Source organism: Typha latifolia, chromosome 1 (genome assembly GCF_019914945.1).
Source record: "Typha latifolia isolate L0001 chromosome 1, TyphaL0001v2, whole genome shotgun sequence".
Taxonomy (NCBI): Eukaryota; Viridiplantae; Streptophyta; class Magnoliopsida; order Poales; family Typhaceae; genus Typha; species Typha latifolia.
The window spans coordinates 4,672,843-4,689,580 of record NC_133086.1 but is presented as its reverse complement, the minus strand read 5'-3'; the positions used below and the strand labels follow the sequence as shown (position 1 = coordinate 4,689,580).

Sequence of the window (16,738 nt, the reverse complement as noted above, 5' to 3'; positions counted from 1 at the left end):
CCTTGCTTTTAAAACAGCCCTTCTCCCTCTCTCATGCCCTTCAATTCCTTCCTCACCAACCATTCTCTTTATCCTCTCTCTCTCTCTCTCTCTCTCTCTCTCTCTCTCTCTCTCTCTCTCTCTGAGCTCAAGTTACCAAAGAGTAGGATGGATCGGGAGTCAGCTTGGGATCGGCTCAGCTGGGATCTGACGGAGCTGATTCTAGCTCACCTCCCCCTCCGCTCGCTCGTCCGCGCCGCCGCCGTCTGCAAGCAGTGGCGCAACGTCGCCAGCCACTCGTGCTTCCCATCCAGGGCGGAGGCGGCGCGGCGCCGGAAGCCCTGGTTCTTCCTCTACGGGCAGAGCAACGTGGTGGCGCGCAACAACCGCGCGTTCGGCTTCGACCCCGACGCAGGTGAGTGGGTGCTTCTCCCCCACGCCGGATCCGACTGCTTCTCCGGCGCCGGCGGCTTCTTATTCGCCTCCATGTCGTCGTCCTCCCGCATCGCCTACGCCCCCATCCTCCGCTCCCTCCCTTGGACGGCAACCCCTCCCCTCTCCTTCTCCCGATGCAACCCCCTCGTCGCGGTCTTCTCCTCCGGCCGCAACCAGCAGCCGAACCTGATCGTCGTCGGCGGTGCCCGCTACGTCGGCGGTCTAGTTGACATCGAGGACCGCCTCGCCGTCGAGATCTACGATCCGGCGGCAGGGAGCTGGGAGCTCTGCCCCCCTCTCCCCGTCGACTTCAGATCTGGTAACTCCTCCCAGTGGCTGTCGTCGGCGCTCCTCCCGAAGCGGCGGCTCTTCTTCGTGCTCGGGATCTACTCGTGCTACGTGTCGGCCTTCGATCTGGGGCGGCGCGCCTGGACCAGGGTCCACACGCTCCGCCCCCCGGGCGTCCTCTTCGCCTTCCTGGTCGCGTGCGGCGGGGACCGCCTGGTGCTCGCGGGGCTCTGCAACGCCGCCGATGGGCTCCCCTGCTTCTCGATCTGGTCCGTGGATCACGCCACGTTGACCTACACCGAGATCGGCGTGATGCCGAAGGAGCTGCTCGGCTGCCTCTTCGAGAGCGAGGACGACGACAACCGGTTCGCGAGCCTCAAGTGCGTGGGGCTCGACGGGCTCGTCTATATCTTCAATGAAGACCACCACAAGGCCTACCCGGCTTGCGTATGCGAGGTCGTCGACGACGGGTGGGGCGTGAGCTGCACATGGAGAAAGGTGCCGTCTATGCCCGTCCCGGTGAGTCGATTCCACAAGGTGGTCGCTTTCTGCTCCCCTGTGCCTTTGAATTCCGTCATCGGCATCGATGGATTCCGCCAGTAATTAAGCCTTTGATTCCGCCGTCCTTCGCTCTTGTAAACCCCCTTTTTTTTTATATCTTTAGAGGCGTCGGATCCTATAACTCTTTACCATAACCTTTTGAATTCATGACGGAGGTTAGACTTACTAGCCTGTGGACTTCTTGCAGTTTTTTGGTTTCTGTTTTTTTTTTAAAATTTATTTTCCTGCTTCTTAGTATCTAAATCTATCGATCAAACTTTTCTGTTTAAACGTTCATAAGATATTTTAAAAAAATTGGTTTTATAATGTCTGTCCACAAACACTTTATGAATATTCTAAGTCGTCACGTTAATACTCACAAAATATTAGTATAATTTTTTTCCCTTTTAATTTATCGTATGCTGCTCGAGTTCCGAGTGGTGGAGTTGGATGTTCATAAATGCAGTGTCCCCAAATCCTTGCCCAGATGTGCTCTTCCAGAGGAACCATTTCTCTACTCCTTGACGATGGGCTCTATATCCCAAAGGAAACGCCCAAATCTGCGTTCCATATGAGCTTGAGAGGAGATCGTCTGCACGCCCAGACAGATGTAGGATTCTTAAAATGCCACGCTTACCTGGTTGTTGAATAAAACTGCAGCAAATTAAATTCGTACGTAATAGGTGGCTTATATCCATCCTAAAAGGAGATCGGTCAGCATGGGGAGTGGGCCAATCGTGAAAGAAGATATTTATATTATGTGCTTGTCGTTTTCCTTTGTTCGCGAGCCACCATCTTACGTAGATCCTTTTAAGAGTCTTCTAGATTTAACAACATGCTTTATCCTAACAATTCTTTTTCTCTGCATTTATTAACGCAATGGGATGCCTATCTCGGAAGAATGATAGAGAAGCGGAAAAATGGCCAATAAACCAAGATATAAACCATAAACAATTACCATTAGGACGACTCTTCTTACAACAAAGAAACAAGAAAACTTTTATCCCAATTTTATTTGAATATTTGGTTGGAATAAATAAATAAATAAATAAGGGACCTGTCTTTTATTTCGGATAACCAAAATGAAAAATATTAACCCCATTAAGTTTGGAGACAGCAACGCATATCTACTAAACCTAGAGGTGCAGTTGCTATTAATCAAATTTTGCAAAACTAAATCCGTTCCTGGAGTGGTTGGATGAGAGCATAAATGCGTGCATGGAAGCATAGGTGAGTGGTAAAATGATCATGAATCAAAAGAGGAGATTGCAAGCAAAAGGTGTCATGCTTGAAAGGTGAGTTGGTGGGTGGCAACACCGTTTAACAAACACTGAAGGATATCATTTTAAAAACGATACAAGAAGAATTTAAGTTAATTATTCTTTATTACAATAAGAAAGGAGAGTTTAAGCACGCGATCATTTTTCCGTTAAAATTACTCACGCTACCCGAACAAAAGGTTACTTTTATGACGGCTAAAATAGTTTAGGGGAGGTGTTAGTGTCTAATTTTTTTTATTTTTTTCCCTTCTTTCTGTCTCAGGTGTAGTTTAACCTACAAATTAACATATGGAATGGATAATTGAAGACAAAGAATTTCCAATTTGTAAACTAAGCAGAGTTACCATGTCAAGAACTTAGCTGAGAGTTGGTAGTTTAGTCATTAAATAATCGTCTGAGGAATTTAATCAAACATCTGATACTCACAAAACAACGCCGCCGCATGAGCCAAGGCAGCAAAACGCTCAAAGGGATCTCCAAAGCAGGAGACGTCAAACCGCGCGATCGAGTCGTGAGATTTGGATGAGTATCAGATGAACATCAGCTGTTTGATTCTTTGCACCAATGGGTCTCACGGAGTCGGCCGGGCCCAAACACCTAGCCTACTCCTCCGTCTCCTCCCCTTTCTAATGAGAGAAGCTTAGTTAGTCCATGGGCTTAGCGTAGTAGTTACCTATTGGTTGTCACAGGCTTAATTATTACGCAATTCCTTCTGGGCCTATTAGGAACTCAATTGCTCCCCCCGCCCCCGGGTAATCATGAGTGAGGTAATTTATATATCACACATTATATTAGGATTCGCACCCTATCTTTGACACGTTTTTTTTCTTTATAATTCTTGCTTAATAACCTAACATTATTTTAACTAAGTAATATTAACTAAATTACTAAAATACCCCACGTTACTATTTTTCCTCTTTCTACCTCTTCTTTGAAGAGGCATGAATAATTTAGATGTTTAAAAAATATTTTGTATATTATAACGGAATATTTTTTTGTCGGTACCGTTTAAATTAATAGAAAGTTCTAAGTGAGAATTATAAGAAAAAAAGTAACGGTCATATAAATATTTAAATTATAAAATATAAAATAGATAAAATATAAAGTATAATTTATAAAATTTCATAAAAATATTATAATTATTACCGCATTGTTTAAAATGTTATAATCGCTATAGATATTATTGAGCTATTTTGAATATTTAAATTGAAAAACAACTATTTTCGTTGTTTCAAAAAGTATCTTGTGTTAACCAAATCATAAGGTAAAAAAAGAAAATTATTTTTTTTACATAAAGAAAAATCGGCAATATATGTTTTACACTCTAAATTTTAAAAAGTAAAAGTATTATAGGTAATTATATGTATTTACTAACTTTAACAATTATTAATTATGAATATTATGTTAAAATACTAACTATAAAGATAATTCTAAATGAGTTAAAATATTTTAATGTCAATTCGTGACAGTTAAAAAATATAGGGGCAATTATGATATTGAGAAGTTTTTAGTGACAGTTGTGTAAAAGAAAGCCTTGGGTTATTAACACCGAGATCCTTGAACTACATACATTTTTATATCGACCTTATTATTACTATATTATTATAATATGTTAACCTTTTAACTCTCTAATATTTTTTATTAGGGCCAAAAATAAATGAGCAACGTACTGTGCTCGGCTCAAATCGAAAGTAATTGAGTCCGAGTCTAAACAAATGTTTAAATTCTATGAGGCTCCGAATCTAACAAATAACTAATAGAATTGACATTTGAAAGGTTTCACAATGATATGAATTTGACACGAAAAATAAATAAAGAGATCTATATAATTTAAAGAACTAGGAGTAATTAACTAATTATCTCTTTTATTGTATGATCTAAGGAGGAATGTTGACATGTGAAACATTAGGTTGAGGAAAGATTCCGTAATGGACATGAATTGTTTTAAACTTTTAATTAACTACCATAAACCCTCTTTTGTGAACCAACACTTAAGTTTTATTAGATATGAATTTTTGATATCACCATCTTTGTATTCGTATTCATATTAAAATATATATATATAGAAAAGTGAACTCTGATATCTAATAATATAGCAATCAATTCATAAAACAATTTCTAAACACATGGAGGGAAGGAGAAAAAAAAAAAACGAACCCTTAGTGGTTGACATGAACTTAGACACAGCAAGGCATGACAAAATGCGAATCAAAATCAAATCAATCTCTCAGCCTATGATTCCAAATGGACAGCAGAGAAAGCCAAGAAAAGGCCCTTCACATGGGAGGCAAAAGAATATTAAGCTTGTAAACAGGCAAAGTCATGCCCAATAATGGCAGATTAACATCTTCTTCTCCTCCTCCTCCTCCTCCTCCTCCTCTTCCTCTTCCCATCTAATGGATGGAAGGTGCTGAGTAAGAGGCCTTCACATGCAACTCCATGTGTATCCATGTGCCCTATAACTATCCATCTTTTTAATACTTTTGTTTAGCTAACCATCTCCATGATTAATTGCATGTTGATGCCTCTCCCTCCTCTCCTTTCTTTTTTATTTTTTTATTTTTCCCCTTTGTTATAGAAGATGTGAACAGAGATGAGGTGTTATCTTTGTACTGACACCTCAACCATAACATGGAAAGATTCCTAGATGAAGCCAGTTGAGATATGAGATTGGTCTCAAGAGTGCTCCTCCCTCACTCCTTGTTTAATTAGCTGCCAGACAAGTGAGCATAAAACTAGTTGAGGTTGGAGTTTGGAGTTGGTTGTGGGGGTGGGGGATTATTGACTTCCATTCGGGGACAAGGGTCGTGGTAGTTCTTTGTACTGTAGAAGACTTCCTCCTTCCTCTTTGGTTGTTCGACAACTTGAGTTAAAGTAAAGGGATTACAATTAGAGAGAGAGAGAGAGGATTAGGTGAAGGTCAGAAGCATAATGAGATGGCATGTCGCAGTGGAATTTATAAATTTTTAAAGGATAATAGAAAGTGTTAATCATTTGTTGTTAGACCGCCAATGATGCTTAAATATCACATTCCACTTTGGCAATTCGATTTGCTTGCCATCCAGGGGATTGTTCGAAAAGGAATGGCATAGGCTCCAATACTTCAAGGGCTTGTTTTGGAGCTCCCTGAGAAGAATTCGCAACTGTTGTTCGGAGAAATTGTGATATTTGCAAGGTGCTCAGAATTGGACGAAACTCGGTAGGCGAAGAGAAAAAAAAAAGAATGAAACAAATTTTGATATGCAATTTTTTTTTTTGATACAATTTTTTCTTTTGATATGCAATCAAAGAAATTTAGTATATTCGTTCCCTCTTCTTATATTTTGTCTGATTTTTAAGCTTTAATGCATTTGATGTTGTCTTCATACTGAGTCGTCGTATAGAGAAGAGTTTTGTACCCAGCAATCATTTGCCAATCAAATGGAATTCAAGCTTTGGTTCTCAGTCGTACTTCGTTGCATGAGATTGCTTCTATGAATCATATAATTTAGCTTTTAGTTTCTTATTTAACACTATAGATCGAGCATCTTAAGATGCAAAAGTTTCAGATCCAGGTAAAAGCAATTGTACAGTGAAGGTTATAATTTAAACCCTCCTCTCTCTCTCTCTCTCTCTCTCTCTCTCTCTAATCAACTCTGTAATGCCAAACAGCAGATCTATTTAAGAGCTCGCTTAACTTGGATTTAACTCAATTACTTTACTTATCCTCTGTTCAATTCCTGTCATAATAAAACTAACTAAATAACTAACAATATCTTAATCTTGCACAAGTGATGTATTCTCATCCACCTGAAGCATTGTGCTTGCTGCTATTTCACCTATTCCCAAAAGAAAGAAAGAAAGAAAGAAAGAAAGAAAGAAAAAAAAACACCAAAAGCAAAAGCTTAATTGGTTCATGCATTCCTTCGCTTCAAAGCTACATTTTGGACGTCAATCTTTAACCCTCCTCCGGCCCTCCCTCAAAGAACCTCCATCACTTTCCTCTGAGCCCAAAAAGGCGATAAAAAAACAACAATATTCCTGTGATAGCCTCCCATCACATTCTTGATTCTCTTCTCCCCATGCCTGATGTCGGCCTAAGTTTTCTAAAATCCAAAAACCCTTCCATCCAACACATCCAATCCATCCAATCCAAAGCTTCCCGTCATTGAACACTCTCATTTAACAGCCTGTTGGCTGTTGCAGAACCCAAGAGCCCACGAGCCAACTCTTAGTTTTTTTTAAAAAAAATTTTGAAAAACAAATCCGGTTGCCAGTTTTTATTAGCAAGTGCGCTTAAACATATAATAATATAGACTTTTCTTCTTCTTCTTCTTCTTCTTCCATCTCTGCTGCTTTCCCCCACTGCTCTCCTGTTGTCTTCCAGAGGAGCGAGATATGAGACTGAGCTAAGTAAAGGAGAGGAAGAAGAAGCGATGCGGCGAAATCTTGTGTTTCTCTTGCTAGTTTTGGTGTCTTGTATTGCTTGCATTGCGAAATGCAATGCGGCTACTAGTTCCAGTGATGAGGACGAGATGTCTACGCTTTTGGCGATCAAATCTGGTTTCGTTGATCCTTTGGTGGCTCTCGGCGATTGGCGAGCCGCCGCGCCGCATTGCAACTGGACGGGAGTTGGGTGTAACTCGCTGGGCTCTGTGGATAGTCTAAACCTCGCCCGCCTGAACCTTAGCGGAGTGATCTCGGACGACCTCCTCCGCCTCCGCAGCCTCGCGCGCCTCAACATTTGCTGCAACGCGTTCTCGACTTCGCTCCCTCGGACGCTTGTGGGTTTGTCCAAGCTCGTGGTGTTCGACGTGAGTCAGAACTCCTTCACCGGTCACTTCCCCACCGGGCTCGGCGAATCCCCGGAGCTGACCACTTTGAACGCGTCTGGCAACAACTTCCTCGGCCCCCTGCCTGAGGACATCGCCAATGCGACGTCGCTCGAGATCGTCGATCTCCGAGGGGGTTTCTTCGGTGGGTCGATCCCGGCGTCCTACGGGCGCCTGCAGAAGCTCAGGTTTTTAGGCCTCTCCGGCAACAACATCACCGGGAAAATCCCAGGAGAGCTCGGCGACCTTGCGGCGCTGGAGAAGCTCATAATTGGGTACAATGAGCTCGAGGGGGTTATCCCGGCGGAGTTCGGGAACCTCGTGAATCTCCGGTACCTCGACGTGGCTGTCGGGAACCTCGACGGCGGTGTACCGCCGGAATTGGGGAAGCTGCAGCTATTAACGACACTATACTTGTACCGGAACAATCTCGACCGCGAGATTCCGAAGGAGATCGGAAACATGTCATCATTAGCCTTTCTTGATCTATCCGACAACCTCATATCCGGTTCTATTCCGGCTGAATTAGCCCAGCTCAAGAATCTCCAGCTACTAAACCTCATGTGCAACAGGCTAAAAGGGGTAGTGCCGGCCGGCATCGGCGAGCTACCCCGGCTCGAGGTGCTGGAGCTCTGGAACAACTCCCTGACTGGACCGCTGCCCGCGAGCCTCGGGCAGAACTCGGCTTTGCAGTGGCTTGACGTGTCGTCGAACTCGCTGTCCGGCGAGATCCCCGCCGGGCTCTGCGACGGCCGCAACCTCACCAAGCTAATACTTTTCAATAACGTATTCTCCGGTGCGATCCCGGCGGGGTTGTCGACGTGTCCGTCGTTGGTCCGCGTGCGTATGCAGAACAACCGATTCAACGGCACGATCCCCGCCGGCCTCGGCCGGCTGCCGAAGCTACAGAGGCTGGAGTTAGCAAACAATGAGCTTGAAGGAGAGATACCAAGTGATATCACCTTATCTACCTCGCTCTCCTTCATTGATCTCTCCCACAACCACCTTCAATTCTCTCTGCCTTCTACTATACTAGCCATTCCTACGATCCAGAGCTTCATGGCATCCGACAACCAGCTCTCCGGAGAGATCCCCGACCAATTCCAAGATTGCCCGACGCTCGCTGCGCTCGACTTGTCCAACAACCGCCTCTCCGGGAGCATCCCGGCGAGCTTAGCCTCGTGCCTGAGGCTAGTTAGCATCAACTTGCAGCACAATAGCTTCACAGGGGAGATTCCCAAGGCGATCGCCATGATGCCGGCGCTGGCCGTTCTCGACCTGTCGAGCAATCTCTTATCTGGGTCGATCCCGGATAACTTCGGGAGCTCGCCGGCGCTCGAGACGCTGAACTTGGCCTACAACAACCTCTCGGGCCCTGTTCCCGGAAACGGCATACTAAGATCTATAAACCCAGATGACTTAGCGGGGAATTCGGGTCTCTGTGGTGGAGTACTACCTCCGTGCTCTGGGCTTCTCGCTGGTGAATCGTATACTAGGCTAAGGAGTACGCATTTGAAGCACATCTTAGCTGGATGGTTGGTGGGCATTTCTGTTGTCATAGCCATTATAGTTGCTCTGTTTGGTGGCCACCAACTATACAAGAGATGGTACGTGGATTGCAACTACTGCGGCGGGGGATTTGGCGAGGAGAGCGGTCCGTGGCCGTGGCGCCTCACCGCGTTCCAACGGCTGAGCTTTACGAGCGCCGATGTGCTCGCCTGCGTCAAGGAGGCGAACGTGATCGGAATGGGCGCCACCGGGATCGTCTACAAGGCAGAGCTGCAGAGGCCGCACACAGTCGTCGCCGTCAAGAAGCTGTGGCGAGCCGCGGCGGACGCAGACGCAGGGAATTCGACGCTAGATTGCGACGTGGCGGCGGAGGCGAGCCTACTTGGGAGGCTAAGGCACAGGAACATAGTCAGGCTGCTCGGCTATCTGCACAAGGAGTCTGAGGCAATGATCTTATACGAGTACATGCCTAATGGAAGCTTGTGGGAGGCACTTCATGGCCCGCAGGCCGGCCGGACGCTCGTCGACTGGGTGTCGCGGTACAACGTGGCGACCGGCGTGGCGCAGGGGCTCGCGTACCTCCACCACGATTGCCATCCGCCGATAATTCACCGCGACATAAAGTCTAACAACATACTGTTGGACGGCAACATGGAGGCGAGGATCGCCGATTTCGGGCTGGCGAGGATGATGGTCCAGAAGAACGAGACTGTGTCGACGGTCGCCGGATCATACGGCTACATTGCTCCAGGTCAGTTATTATCATAGTGTCGTTTGAATCAACTTAAGCTTTTAATTCAAATCTACGTACTAAAGGGAGTTGTTGTTTGCATGACAGAGTATGGCTACACTCTGAAGGTGGACGAGAAGAGTGACATCTACAGCTTTGGAGTGGTTCTCATGGAACTTCTCACTGGGAAGAGACCAATAGAGGCGGAGTTTGGGGAGAGCCAAGACGTAGTAGGATGGATCAGAGAGAATCTGAGGAGCAGCAGAGGGCTGGAGACGATACTTGATCCGAACGTCGGCGGGCAATGCCAGCATGTGCAGGAGGAGATGGTTCTGGTGCTCCGGATTGCGGTCCTCTGCACCGCGAGGCTCCCCAAGGACCGGCCGTCGATGAGGGACGTGCTCACTATGCTGGGCGAGGCGAAGCCCAGGAGGAAGAGTGGGAGCTCTACGGCTACGAGCAATGTGGTGGACAAGGATAAGCCGGTGTTTAGTACATCGCCGGTCGCCGCCTTCGTTTAGCCTCCTCTGTTTCGGTGCTTAATTATTCTTGTTCTGTATGTAGCATTCCTGTTCCAACTTTTGGACTGTAACATTGTTGTAAGCATGTATCTGATAGTCTGTAGATGATGTAATGATAATTTCAGGAAGAAAATAATGAGAGAAGTGGATGTTAAATTAAGTTATCTACAACTAAACAACGATGACGCTGTTAATTGTACACACACAAAAAAAAAGCAAAGATATGGGCAGAGTAATCTTTCCAAAATAATGGAAGCAACTCCATGGAAAGTCTTCTAGAGTACGGAGGGAGAAATTGAGTAATGCAGCAAATTTCTACCGAAGTTCATCCTGTTCTGCCCAACATAAGGTATCATCAGGCGTGGCATCGGCCCCTAATTGCCAGCACTGTCACATGAATAACCGCACCAGGTAGAATAAAATTAAAGAAGCAAAACCGAGATGCAAAGCCAAAACAGAGAACTGTAGAGCATATAATTTGATATGCATATATGAATTCTTCGTTCAGCACAAAAGAGCAGAAAACAGATGGGATGTGAGTAACAGAAAGTAGCTGAAATCGTACCAATACATGACAGGATCAAATTACACTTTCAAGGCAAGCTTGAAGAGAACAATTGACCTGTGGCTTTTGTAAAAGTGGCCACAGTTCCACATTGTGTTTGTATACATGAATTGTTTGTACTGCTGTTCAAGAGAAAAAGAAAAGGAATACAGTGATAGGAGCAATCAACAATTAGTGTGCCCCGTAACAAAAGCTTGTATCTCTGCCCAGCTCGATACTGTATAGAGAACACCAGATGTCCCCTTCCAGATAGGCGAGTCCTGTCTGTCGAGTTGCCGTTGCTTATTTATTACACCGGGGAACAATGGAACAAAGGAGACACCGAAATGCTTTCCTACCCTCCTCAAGCTTGTGCTTGATCCAACCACAATCCCTATATCTGCTTCGAGTAAGCAAAGCAAATCTCCAACGGAGTCCCCGATATAAATGGACAAATTCTTGCCACTGCTACCATTACTGCTGATGATACTTTTGAACTTTTGAACTTTATCCAATGGAGACTCCATCTTTCTGACAATTTCTCCCGTTGAAACAGCTTCTTCGTAGGCAAACTCATTTGAATGTATGATTAAATCATCAAGGCAACCAACTGAACACATGATATGGAAAATAGGAAGGAAAAGGAGTTACTAACAGCATCTGGAAGAAAAACATTATAACGGTTCCATGTAATATGCCTAAGGAACTATCAAGTTAATTCTCGAGGTAGGTATCGCTAAAAATATCAACCCTTTGAACAAACTGTTACTTTTAGATGGGCATGCAAGATATCTTCTCACTTTTTAAAGAACTATTAGATAGCAAAGGGTGTTACAATGCACATACTGGCAGCTAATAGCATATAATCTATTGATGACAAAACTAAACTGTAAACATAAACTGAGCACTCCCCAGTGGGAGCAATCAACTGATTTATAGACCATATTGTCTTACAGTTGCACTCTCCAACTGATGCGACTCTAATGGGAAAGAATTGGATAATGGTGCAAAAGTTAAATAGTTGCTGAAATAAGAAATGAAAGGAAAAAATACCAATTTGTAAACTAACCTTCAAAGTAGGCACAATTAAGGTGGAAACACGTCTCCACTTTACGGAATGGTATGAAAGTGGACTTTTGCAATCCTCTAAATTACATTAAACAGTGCAGCCTATCAATATAGATGTCCAGTCACATGGTTTTCCCACAGTGAACAAGAAAATCAATTATTAAGTGGGCACCATTAATGTCCCACTGTTCCAGGCAAAGAATATATTTTGTGCAACCCGTAGAAAGAGCAATGCCATTATGCCAATCAACCATTATAGCCACGTTAAGTCATGAAGAAGCAATACTTTGAAAAGTTGACAAAGATTATATGAGATATGTAATACCCCAAAAAATAAAAATAAAAACTGACTGACTAGAGAACTACTAGACCCCTAAAGTCAAAAACAGATTGTCAAAGACTCAAAGTTTGCATAACAGGGACCACTTAGTTGTTCCAGGAAAAGGACAGCAATACTTTCATGTTTGTGTATTTTCGCCAAAAATCCAGCGTAGCAGAGAACATTCTATACGACAATAAGAATATGTCAAGAAATACGGGAAAACTTGCCTGATGAAAAAGCTGATCTTATGAGATCTGCACACCAGCAATACGAAAGAATGTGGAGATCCACGTTCATCTTTTCCTTTAAATTTATGAGTGCTTGAAAGAACTTTTTACAGCCATCTTGAAGGGCCATACGTTCCCCAGCTCTTTTTATGTCATCCAAGTTCATTCCCTTTAGCACTCCTGATTCAACAACTCTAGAATTTGCCTTTTTTTCAAAATCAGAAAGCAGCTGCAAGCTTTTAAATAGGCTTTCATAATCAAATTCCTTAGCTGAAAATAGGAAAAGAAAGAAATAAAAATCATCAATATGAAACTTAATGTTTTCGACAATCCTGACTAGATAACTTTGTTACTCATCATATAAATCTAGCACATATATAATACAGTTACCTTCTTCTGATAGAAGTAGGCTTTCCATGCATTGCTCATACTCCTCGGTATAATGTCTAGAGAGAATATCCCATGAGTTTTTCATATCTGATGATGAACTCCGAGTAATCAATCTATCACTCCCACTCTGATCAGCCTTTGCTGCAGTTAATATTGCAATTTCTGCTAAAATTGAACAGGAATCGAGTGCGGTGCATGTCAAGTCAAAGTCAGAAAAAAGAATGAGTTGAATTTCTGGATTATGTAGCTTTATCAATGGAACTACTACATGTTGCACTACTGGTTGGGCAGTGAAAAACTCAATTTCTAGCTTCATAGCTTGGTGATAAAGCTTTCCAATAAGTTCAAGCTCCTCGCCAGTTAAGGAAACACTAAGTTTATCAAGCAACTCTTCTATTTGTGTCGCAGTATCCTGTATGGAAAACACAAACGTACAGGTAAATGAAACTTATAAATGCTGCGGTAGAATATGGTTCAAGTGATTCGGAAAAGAGAGAAGTTCTAAGATTTGGACCTTAAATAGAATACCTCAAAACTACTAGAGGAGTAATTCTCAATCCACTTCTTATAGGGATGATCATTTGCATCCTGTTTAAGATACATTTGAAGCTCTTTACCCAAGTGTGCATAAAGCCTCATGCAAGGGGTCATAGCACCTATAGTATATGCAGCAACTTTCGTCCTTTCAAAAGGAGTTGCAATTTTTCCTGGACCTTTCTCTGTATCAACTTTTCCTGAAGCTGTTGCAATCAAGAAATCTATATACTTTGTTGTTGTCGAGTTAGGAATGATCTCCTTGGTTGGATCAATTCCCCATTCCTACATATTATTTCATTTAAAGAATTTGATGGAAAAGGTACATCCTCAAGTCAAGTAATATATGGTTAAATGAACAAACAAGGCAATGCAGCAAATAATAACAGTCATAGAGCAACAAGGAAACGAATTTTATAACAACAAGAACTTACTTTTCAATCACAAATATATCAAGCTATGATTAGCACGAATTAATTAAGAATAATTGCATAAATAGGGGCGTAAAAAGGAATAAAATAGAATGTGAGTTTCCCATGGTCTTCACCACGGCATCAATAGTAGCAAGAACTACTCAGAACTCAACAGCCCTCTGCTGATCTAGCTGGTAAAGAAAGGATGTCCTAATGGTTAAGAAAAGCTCGGTATGGTACTAGGCTGCAAGATATGCACATTAGATAGGAAGACTAATCATTTAGATTACTAAAGAAAAATTGGCCAATGGTGGATTTCAAGTACTAAGAAGATTTATTGGAAGGCAAGGGCATCCCAAGTAACCCTAGTGTCGCCTAAGCAAGACAATCCAGACATCTTTTTGCCATGAGACAATGCGGTATTAAATATAGTGAGAATACAACCAGCTAATTCTTAGTAAGCAATTAGATCAACCATGTCAAGTGCACATACTGATTTTGAATAGTATCTTCTACCATTGACATTAGAAAAATAGACGGACGGCAGTATCTACTTCACACATCTAAATATAGCTCAACTTTTTCCCTTACAAGTATCAATCGAGAACTATCTATGACTTCAAATGTCAACAACCTTCTACTAAGTTACGGTATCATCAAGCAATAAAAATATTGAGTTATACAAACATCAAAAAGAAAAGTAACAAAAATATCTTTACCACATCCCTTCGAGATGACAAACAATTAAGTATTAATAACACTCAGATATGGCAACAAAAATGATTTTGCAGAGATGCTGACATAGACATCATCTTGCTCTGAAGATCTTACTTGGACGACCAAACTGTGCATTTTTAGTTCATCCAAAATCGCATTCCTCAGCTCAGTGATTGCAGCCTTGGCGTCATCATCATCGGCACATTCCTCCGCCATCTCATACCTAAAATGGTCACCGAAGAAACAAGAATTGAGACAGAAACATTATACTACTCCACCTCTAGATTCCAAAACCCTAATATGGAACCAGCTAGAACGACCAGAACAAAACAAAAAGGCACTTACGCTTTAGCGAAGGCTTTGAGGAAGTGAACGTCCTGAGCTACGTAGCTTTTAAAGGTCTCCATGTCCAGTCCCCCCGCCGCTAAGCACACGACAAAGGGGGTGTACTCCGCGAACACCGCCTCCTTCCGAGACTTGTTCCAGAACCGCTTCGCCGGAGATCCCTCCTCCACGGCCGCCGCCACCGACACAGGCATGGCTCCTCTCGTCGAAGAAGGAGACGAATCCGCCGATCGGAACCTCCGCCGGAGTCGCAGCTTGAAGCGATCTCGAATCGAGGCGACAGAGCCGCGGTTGAGGTCGAGGTCGAGGTCGGCGAGGGAGAAGCTACGGTTTAGGAAAGGGCTTCCTCGGCGGAGGAGGGCGGAGAGGAATCGCATCAATGGCGAGAGAGACGAAAAGGTGGGTATTTATAGGCGGGATTAGATTGGGTGTTAAGTAAGAAGAAGAAAGCCAAGCCGGTCGCCGGCGCGATTTCTCGTACATTTATCGTTAAAAAATCGCGGCACGGGAAGTCGGACTCGGGCCGGGTCGGTGGTTGGAAATTGGGCCTTTTGTGAGTACTTGTCACTGTTCTATTCCTCAGCATATCCTATTCACACTTTTACAATTTACACCCTATAATTTCAGTACTGCATTTCTATTTCGAGGCAATTATCTGCTCAAAATAATATCAACCCGCCCGAAGAATATTCTATAGATATTTCGAGAAATACTCACATCTCTCCGAACATAGATACTAAAAAGATAAGGGTGTGAAGTGTAAATTTGTAAAACAGTAATGTGCGAGATATTATTATTCCCAGCTTTATCCGCGTAAACCGGTATGAACAGTGCATGTATAAATGTGCATGTGGACGGTTGTTAATGACGTTATTAGTGAATGAATTGAGATATGCGGAATATAACTTAGTGGATGCTTTACGTGTAGACCCATTCATTCACCCCTTTCGAATGAATGGACTGCAAGGTCTTGGAGGTCACGTAATCTTCCTTTCTCCTTACGCCGTTTACTAGAGAGTTAATTTACACTTAATCCCATTGAATATATTCTACTCGAATAAAAGAGTAAAACTTTGCCATTAACTAGTTTTCCAAATTAACGGCATTTTTCCTGTTCTAAAGCATGATTACCCGTTCCAAAACCTCCCAAATCCGAACACGTGGCAGTCTCTTCCACCTTTATTATATAAACCGGCACGCACAAAGCGAGAGTAATTAATTAGCAACTACGTTAGCAATTCCGTTTATCGTAATTAAGTCGAACGAAGATGTCGAACACTCAGCAGATGTTCAACTCCGGGAAAGCCCACGGGGAGGGCGAGGTGAGCTGCCTCGCGGCGGAGGGGAGTAGTAGGTTAAAGCTCTGCTTGCCGATGCGCCGTGCTTTTATAATTAACATGTGTGTTTTTTTTTCCTCGTGATTCAAGCAGGGTAAGGTGGACCAGTGGACCCAGTCAGCGAAGGACACGGCGAGCTCGATCAAGGGAGGCGCGTCCCAGTCAGCGCAGGAGAAGAACGAGCACGCCGCCGGCATCCTTCAGCAGGTTGGTAGTATCACTGTATCAGAGTTTCTGACTAATTGAAGGCATTGCCATTCTTCTTACTTACCTCTCTCTCTCTCTCTCTCTCTCTCTCTCTCTCTCTCTCTCTCTCTCTCTCTTCTCCCCGTTTGAATTGGTTGTTAGACTGGAGAGCAAATGAAGCAGATGGCCCAAGGAGCTACAGGTGCCGTGAAGAATGCTGTTGGGATGGGGAATGCGAATACCGGCGGCACTGCTGCTGACACCACCACTGTATTCAAGCAATAGTTTGAAGCAATTTCCATATATTTTGGTAATTATGTGAGCAGCAGTAAGAATTGCTCATGTTAATAAGCTAGCTGTGATTCTAGCAACTGTGTGTGTGTGTGTAAGAGAGAGAGAGAGAGAGAGAGAGAGAGAGAGAGAGGTCGTGTCTTGCTTTCTTTTTTGTTATGTTGATAATGGTTTCTTCCGATTATTGTAAGAAATTTTGCTGATTTAATACAGCATATATTCTTCAAGTCTGGTTATGTAAACTGAAACTAGTGATCATTGAAGTTGATGC

At 43.4% G+C, this 16,738-nt stretch overlaps 4 protein-coding genes across 6 annotated transcripts; 3 read left to right on the top strand and 1 right to left on the bottom strand.

Annotated features, from left to right (window-relative positions):
- The first annotated feature begins 147 nt into the window (after positions 1-147).
- Positions 148-1,305, top strand: LOC140800466 (F-box/kelch-repeat protein At3g24760). The gene has a single exon (XM_073155280.1). The coding sequence runs from the start codon at positions 148-150 to the stop codon at positions 1,303-1,305; it is 1,158 nt and encodes a 385-aa protein (XP_073011381.1).
- Positions 1,306-6,688: 5,383 nt separating this feature from the next.
- Positions 6,689-10,253, top strand: LOC140785221 (uncharacterized). Its single transcript, XM_073133352.1, has 2 exons — positions 6,689-9,593; positions 9,681-10,253. The coding sequence occupies exons 1-2, from the start codon at positions 6,938-6,940 to the stop codon at positions 10,091-10,093; spliced, it is 3,069 nt and encodes a 1,022-aa protein (XP_072989453.1). The 5' UTR covers positions 6,689-6,937; the 3' UTR covers positions 10,094-10,253.
- A 376-nt stretch (positions 10,254-10,629) lies between these two features.
- Positions 10,630-15,212, bottom strand: LOC140798128 (bifunctional TH2 protein, mitochondrial-like). Of its 2 annotated transcripts, XM_073151880.1 has the most exons (6): positions 14,654-15,212; positions 14,423-14,531; positions 13,173-13,463; positions 12,645-13,056; positions 12,255-12,524; positions 10,630-11,247 (listed from the first exon to the last, which is right to left on the bottom strand). In XM_073151880.1, exons 1-6 carry the CDS (start codon positions 15,028-15,030, stop codon positions 10,823-10,825), a joined length of 1,884 nt encoding a protein of 627 aa, XP_073007981.1. In that variant the 5' UTR covers positions 15,031-15,212; the 3' UTR covers positions 10,630-10,822. The 2 variants fall into 2 exon arrangements, with proteins under 2 accessions (XP_073007981.1, XP_073007991.1); XM_073151890.1 differs by lacking the exon at positions 13,173-13,463 and having other exon boundaries at positions 14,654-15,150.
- A 665-nt stretch (positions 15,213-15,877) lies between these two features.
- LOC140784316 (uncharacterized) lies at positions 15,878-16,709 on the top strand. 2 transcript variants are annotated; one of them, XM_073131650.1, is made up of 3 exons: positions 15,878-15,975; positions 16,084-16,197; positions 16,339-16,709. In XM_073131650.1, the coding sequence occupies exons 1-3, from the start codon at positions 15,922-15,924 to the stop codon at positions 16,459-16,461; spliced, it is 291 nt and encodes a 96-aa protein (XP_072987751.1). In that variant the 5' UTR covers positions 15,878-15,921; the 3' UTR covers positions 16,462-16,709. The 2 variants fall into 2 exon arrangements, with proteins under 2 accessions (XP_072987751.1, XP_072987743.1); XM_073131642.1 differs by having other exon boundaries at positions 15,879-15,975; positions 16,081-16,197.
- Positions 16,710-16,738: the final 29 nt, after the last annotated feature.